Raw genomic sequence first — 7,739 nt, forward strand, 5'->3', positions numbered from 1 at the left:
TTCAACTTCATCTTCATCCCCTTCTTCTCCGACGTCTCTGTCATATTCCCCTTGACCTCTTTCCACTGCCACTTCGTATACATCTTCATCCTATATATCTCCCAACAAAATCGGTGAAATTAAGTGATCATTCACAACCACATATTCTTGAAAGACATTTTCCTTAATAGGATCATCAACTTGTGATCTTGCCTTGGTTTTAAAAACCGTGGACCATCGAATACCTTGATTACCCTTCTTAATGGTTGGATAAGGAGCATAACAAACTTGATCGACTTGAAAAGCTGCCACAAATGGGTTATGTCCACGAAGTTTCTTTTTCTCGTTTACATCTACAAGTCCATAAATCTTATGGATACTAAGTCCTTGTGGGGAATTATCAAGCCAATCACATTTAAACAATATAACCCTATAAACCCTTTGCTCGGCATAATAAGAAAGCTCAATTTAGGGTTCCAACCCTTCAGTTGAATTCACAAAAACCCCATTCCTTAACGTAGACTTCGAAACATCAACTCCCTCCTTAAAAGCTCGAAACTTATAGCCGTTGATGGAATACCGTCTCCAAGACTTCACCATGTTACTAGGACCCAATGCTAAAGCTATTATTAGATGATCCTTCAATCTATGAACCTATGAATAAAAAAATGTTAATTAAGTTGTTATATTTTTTTCAATATCTAATAAGAAATCTAAATGTGTAGTTCAATTTGAAAGAAAATGTATCATCACTTACTTGATTTCGGAACCATTTCGGAAAACTTTTGTCATGTGATGCCCAAACATCATCAGAGGATGTGACATCAGGAAAATTGATTTTAATATGTGTCTCAAATTCCCTATAAGTAGGGAAAGCATGTTTTAGTTATGTATTACCTATAAATTCGATCTAATTTGATAATTAAAAAACAATTGAGTAATGATGAAGTATTAACTTACTTTTCATAAGTCTCTAAAAAATCTCCACAGTTCCTTAGCACATAAAAATGAGCTTCTTCATACTCTTTCTCAGTTAACTACCTCTGTATACATTTCCCGGTTGTAGTTCTCATGTCATCATTGAATAACTCAGGTAACTTAGATTTCAACTGGTCATCGGAATTTACATCAACATCTAAGTCTTTTACTTTTGTGTCAATGTGATCTTCGAAATAAAAAGAATAGAAATTTGAAATTTCTTCTAACAAAAAAGCGTTGCATATTGAACCCTCCTCTCGAGCTTTGTTGCCAACCTTTTTTTTTAAAAAATGATTACGAAATCTCTCAAATGGATACATCCATCGATATTGAACAGGTCCTCCAACTTTCGCTTCATAAGGTAGGTGAAGAGGCAAATGCTCCATGGAACTGAAAGAAGACGGGGGAAATATCTTCTTTAACTTGCATATTATCTCCGCAATTTTTGACTCCAGACGTTCCATAGAATCAACTCTAATCGTAGAAGTACATAGGTCTCTAAAAATTTGGCTTATCTCAGTTATTTCATTCCAAGGACCTGTCGGGAGCAACTCTTTCAAGGCAACAGGGAGTAGTCGTCCATAAAGACATGACAATCATGACTTTTCATGGAATGTAACACCATCTTTTTATGGTCAACACACCGACTCAAATCTGAAGCATAACCATCCGGAAATTTTAAATTAGCAACCCAGTTATATAGAGCCTTTTTATCCGCGGTTGATAAAACAAACCTAGATGATATGGGGCCGTTTATAGCAAAGTTAATTAAAGTCTTCTTTACCCTTAGGGCCAAATTTAGTTTTACCTGGTACATCCATCATGGTGTTGATAAGTTGTTTAAAAAAAATTTTCTCAATGTGCATAACGTCCAAGTTGTGTCGAATCAGCAACGTTTTCCAGTAGGGAAGTTCCCAGAATATGCTTTGTTTCCACCAACCTTCATTCTGATCTTTCAATCTTTTCAATTCTTGATCAGAAACATTAACTATTTTAGGCAAGTCTTTTACGGATTCCCACACTTCATCACCCATTAGTTTCGATGCGGCTATGCGATTCTCAGTTTTTCTGTTTTTAAGAAAATGCTTACAATTGTCGCGGAAAGGATGGTCAGGTCTCTCACGGTGACAATCAAACCAACAAACCTTTTTGCTATTTTTAAGCCAAAAAGATCTATGATCATTTTTTGGACAATAAGGACACGCACGATATCCACTTGTGGACCAACCAGAAAGCATGCCATATGCCGAGAAATCGTTGATCGTCCACAATAATGCAGCCTTTAATTGAAAATTTTATTTCTTAGAGACATCGTAAGTGTCCACGCCGGTTTCCCAAAGTTGTTTCAACTCTTTGATCAACGGTTGGAGGAAAACATCTAAATTTGACTTAGGGTTCTTAGGACCGGGAACTAGCACAGATAAGAATAGAAATTGTCTCTTCATGCATAACCAAGGAGGTAAGTTGTACGGAGTCACAATCACGGGCCAACAAGAGTATTTCGTCCCAAACTGCCCAAAAGGTTGAAATCTATCCGTACACAAACCTAGCCTAACATTCCGGGGTTCACTTGCAAAATCTGGATGCTCTCTATCGAAATGCTTCCACGCTTCTCCATCACTTGGATGTGCCATTGTCCCCCTTTCTCTTAATCGAGAGTTTTTGTAGTGTCAACTCATCTCACCTGCTATGTGCTTGGTTGCATATAGTCGTTGTAACCTTGGCGCAAGCGGGAAATAAGTTATTGGTTTACATGGAATTCGCCTCCCACTTGAATTCTTTTTACCTTTATACCGAGATGCACGACACTTTGTACATTCTTCAAGATTAGAATTTTCCTCCCAGAAAAGCATGCATCCATTGAGACATGCATCAATCTTTTCATGGGGAAGTTGGAGTCCCTTCAGAACTTTTTTAATATCATTAAAATTGCGCGCCATTTGATTTTCCTTTGGAATTATGTCACCAATGAACGACACAAAACCATTAGCGCATCTAAGAGATATGTTGTTCTCACATTTGAGTGATAACAACCTAGCAGCTGCTTGCAACAAACTCATATCACTTCCCTCAAACACCGGCTGTTCGGCTTGCTCTAACATTTTAAAGAACGAAGAAATTTGGGGGTTCGGGGTTTCATAACGCACTTCTTCATCGTTAAAGTCATCAGGATTAAGTCGATCCTCTAAAATTTGGTCAACAGTATCACGCAATGCATTTTCCACGAACTCACGGTAAGGATTCTCACTAGCATTTGTACTAGATAGTTTCTCACCGTGATATGTCCATACATAATAATTATCGGCGAAACCATTCGACCAAAGATGAATTTGAACATCTGCTTTATTTTAAAACCTAGGTTTTTGTATTTCTTACACGCACACCCCATTTCATCTAAATTCTTGTACTCACTACTTCCTTCCGCGAATTTAATAAACTCTTTCACCCCCTCTGCAAATGTTTTCTTGGGTTTCTTTTTTTCGTCTAATCTTTCATACATTCACTGCCGTTCTAATCTTTTCATGTTATTATGTATCTACACATTTATATATGACATTAAAAAAGATAATAACCTAACAACAATCAAAATCAAGAATAATACACAATAATTTAACATTTTAACCAATATAAATATTGTATTTCTTTGAATTGGGTCCTTATCACTCCAACCTAAACCCATCAATGTACGTTTCAAGTCACTAGCACACATGTACTTGTGATTTATTAATGAGGAAAAATATTCGGCAGCAATTCCCATCCGTTCTCCAAATACACAATGTAGAATAAATAATTACTCTACATATGCATTTAGAGAACATTAAAGGAATTGTCACCAAACTCTTTTCTCATTAACAAATCACAAGCACATGTTTACTACCTAAGTGACTTAAAACGTACAAAGACAGTCCCAAAACGGGGACTATTCAAAAATTACTCCTAGTGAGTAATTTTTAAACGGGTACTTGGTCAATTATGAACAATAATTTTAACAATATTAAAAAAAACATACAACAATGACTACTTTTATTTTCAATTAACAAAAACTAACATGAATAATTTTTTATTTTACATATCTAGTCTAATTATCATTTTAAAAACTAACATGAATAATTTTTCAATGTACATATTTATTCTAATTATCATTTTAAAAACATTAACATTTCACAAAATTTGACAATAATCTAATTAAAAAAAAATTAGATGCATACATTAAAACCTTCACAACATACATTTAAACAAAATTGGCTTCTATCCTAAGTCAACATGCATCAACATCAACAATAATTAAAACAATAACTAATATTCTAATTCAATTAAGATAATTAAACAAAAAAAATTAAAAGGAGAAATACATAATTAGCTCCACAAAGAAAAAAAATGAAAAAGAAGGATGAGAAAGAGGAAAGGTGATGGCAGTGGCGGCGGCAGGGGTGGCGGCGGCAGGGGCGGCAGTAGGAGGCGGCGGCGGGAGGCTATGGAGAAAAAAAAAATTAAAAACAATTAAAGGAAAAGGAAAAAGAGAAAGGAGAAAAGAAGAAAAACAAATAAAATTACCTTATAGTGATGGCGACGGCGTGGTGGTGTTGTTGGTGGTGGTGGTGGCGCCGGAAGTGGAGGAGGGTGGTGGTGGTGTCGGATTTTAAGGTGGTGGAGGAGGGTTTGGCGATTTTTAATTTGGGGGAAAATTGGTAAAGTGATATGGAATGATCCCGTGTTTGAGATAAAAGGAAGGACTGACGGAAATCCCGTCAGTTAAATAGGATTTTTGACGGAAATTCCGTCAGTATTTCTAAAAAACTGACGGAAATTCCGTCACTGACCAACTTTATCAGACCAATAATGCATAACTTGTACACGTCACATAATTTGGAAAACTGACGGAATTTCCGTCGGGTTTTTCTAATTCCTGACGGAATATCCGCCACTATGTCAATTATTGTGACAGACTCTAATGCATTGTTTTTCAAAAAAATAAAACATGTGACGGAAATTCCGTCAGTTTTTGTGTTTTACTGACGGAATTTCCGTCAGTTTTCCAATTGCCATACAACTGTCATGCACTGTTGGGTGTGGCAGCCAATGACGGATGTTTTGGAAATACTGACGGATATTCCGTCACATGTTTTTTAGCGCCATTGACTTTGTCAACGCGCCAATTACTCGTGACGGGAAATCCATCAGGAATTGTTACCGACGGAAATTCCGTCAAATATCCGTTAGTATCCCGAGTTTTCTGACGGCTTGTTTTTTCCGTCGGTATGACCGTCACTATGCCGCGTTTTTTTGTAGTGATCGTGAATAGGATGGACTATATTATAGATTTTAAATTGACAATTCATTATTTTTTTATCTTTTTTAATTATTGTATTTTGATTTGAGGTTAAAAAAAATAAAAATAAAGATTTAAGTAACGACGTGAAATATGTATGTTAATGAAATTTTTTTTTACAAATTTAGTGATATTGTTTTATCACTTTTTTTTAATAGCACATCTTTTAGCTACAACTTATCTTACCGAAAAAGAAATTGTTATCATAAAAAAATCTATAAGTAAATCTTATAGGGGACTATATGAAAATAGGAAAGTAAATATAAGACATTATATAAAAATAGGGAAAATGTTTTAGGCGGGAAATTTTTTAATTTTTCCTATTCATTTAATATATATATATATATATAGCAACGTGCTACAAAGACGGTAATTATATAAAGGTTAATTCTAGAGATTTAATGTATTAATATTATTTTAATAAATTGAATATGAACTTAATTTAATGTAAATGTACTTTTATATATAAAACTTAACCATAAGAAATATTCCATATATGGGCAATATTATTATTAATTGTGTAGAATATTGTAGTAGAAATATACCATATATGGGTTGTCTAAAATATTTTGACTACAATATATTAGAAGGAAATATTCTAGAAGGGAATATTCCGTATGAGGGGAAAGTGAGCGGGAAACTTGAGCGGGAATAACACAATGTGTTATGATCATATAATCTCTAGAAGGCAAAATTAGAGATTATATCCTAAAATCTCATGTTAGTTCAAAAATATTAATATAATTACATATTTACATCTAGCTATATGATCATAACATATGAAAGAATGATTTATTCCTAACCCTCTCTAATTACATCTTTGTACATGATCAAAATAAATAAAAGAATGAAAGAATCCCCATAATTACATCTAAGATCTAAGTATGTACCCTAATCTAGCTTGCTTCAAAAAAGTTTGCTTGCAAATTCATCAACAAACCCTCCATTTCTTCTTGATTTATCAGCCAAATCTCTTAATTCTGATAAACTCCTTCCCAATTTCAAAGCCATTTTCATCTCAAACAATTCTCCATTTTCTCTTTTTCCAAAATCCCTTTCTTCTAAACTTGTCTCAATTGTTTCATCCAAAAGATTAAAAAACCCTCCACAATTCCTATACATCTCAAATACCATCCCTACTTGCCCTCCATGCTCTATTGTGTTCACAACACCCGCCATCGACCCGGCTACGGCCGCCACCACCCCGCCCCACACGGCCCCGTGCCCTGCAAAACCCGACCCAACGGCCGCAATCCCGGTCAGAACCGGGCCCGCGACAGCCAACATTTTATTTAATTTCAATGCCTTGTTACCTAGCCTGACATAATCCTCAATGTCCTTTTTCTCAATCACTTCAACAATGTCTCTCATTTCTTCCTCCAATTCTTTATTCCAACCATTACTCCCAAACGACGTCATTTTATTCAAAGATGACGGTTTCCTTGTGGGCCACCATCTGGCTGGCTTGTACGTCTCCGGGAATTTATCAAGCATCGCTCCCAATAGGGGAAGCGGGTACGCTCTATCCAAGACTAATACTTGCTCCATAAACCCGTCAACGTCTAAACGGGTCGGGTTCCCCACCGTCATTGTGGTCTCGACTCGTGTTTTAAGCTGCTTAAACAACCTAACCGAATTTCTCTGCTCTTGGGCTAATTGAGAAGGTTGAATCTTGTTCATAATTAAAAGCAATCCTGTTGCAGCTGTGAATAACACTACGGAAGATACCTTCAACGCCAAGTTATCTTCTCCCATGGTCGAAACACCCGCCATTGTTGCCGCGGTTAACGTGATCATGTTAATAGAGTTTAACAACAATGAATTCCAATTGTCACGTTGCTCTTTCACGTTGTTATGCATCTCAATTCTATCAGAAATCGCCTCTAAAATCGCGTATAGCTTGATTTTCACGTCATCTTGTTTATCGGTCGTCATATTTTTTGGACTAGACGTTATTGTCTTTACTCCGTTTATGTCCTGCATGACTAGGTTTTTGGTAAGATCAATATTTGGTAGCTTGGGCACTACTATCATGGGTTTCTTTAGGTAAGTTGTGGGTCGATTTATGCTCGAAATTTGAAGATTTCGAGTCGAAAAGAGATGGTTTGTAGATAATGAGAGGTTTGTGCAAGCTTGTAATGAAACCATGACTATATTTTGGACGGAAATAATATGAATGTAATTATGAAATCTTCCTTTTTCTTTGTTTCTATTTTTAGTGTTTTTAGTGTTTGTTGTGAGAAAAGCTTTGGTTTATGAGAGGTTGATTTTGTGGATTGTGAATTTATGAGCTAGAAAGGTGGAGGAATGGTGTATATATAGTAGGGGGTAGAAAAGAAGAAAAATGGGTCAACATTGAAATTGTTGACCAAATTTATGTATTTTTTGGGTTTTGACTTGGCTTTGGTTTAGACTTGTTCATTCCTTGTGTACTTGGTACGTCATAAGGTCC

At 35.7% G+C, this 7,739-nt stretch overlaps 1 protein-coding gene across 1 annotated transcript; it reads right to left on the bottom strand.

Moving 5' to 3' along the window:
• Positions 1–6,193: 6,193 nt before the first annotated feature.
• Positions 6,194–7,491, bottom strand: LOC141629095 (putative F-box protein At4g22030). Its single transcript, XM_074442157.1, has one exon. It carries the CDS (start codon positions 7,433–7,435, stop codon positions 6,194–6,196), a length of 1,242 nt encoding a protein of 413 aa, XP_074298258.1. The 5' UTR covers positions 7,436–7,491.
• Positions 7,492–7,739: the final 248 nt, after the last annotated feature.

This window comes from Silene latifolia, chromosome 2 (assembly GCF_048544455.1).
Source record: "Silene latifolia isolate original U9 population chromosome 2, ASM4854445v1, whole genome shotgun sequence".
Classification (NCBI taxonomy): domain Eukaryota; kingdom Viridiplantae; phylum Streptophyta; class Magnoliopsida; order Caryophyllales; family Caryophyllaceae; genus Silene; species Silene latifolia.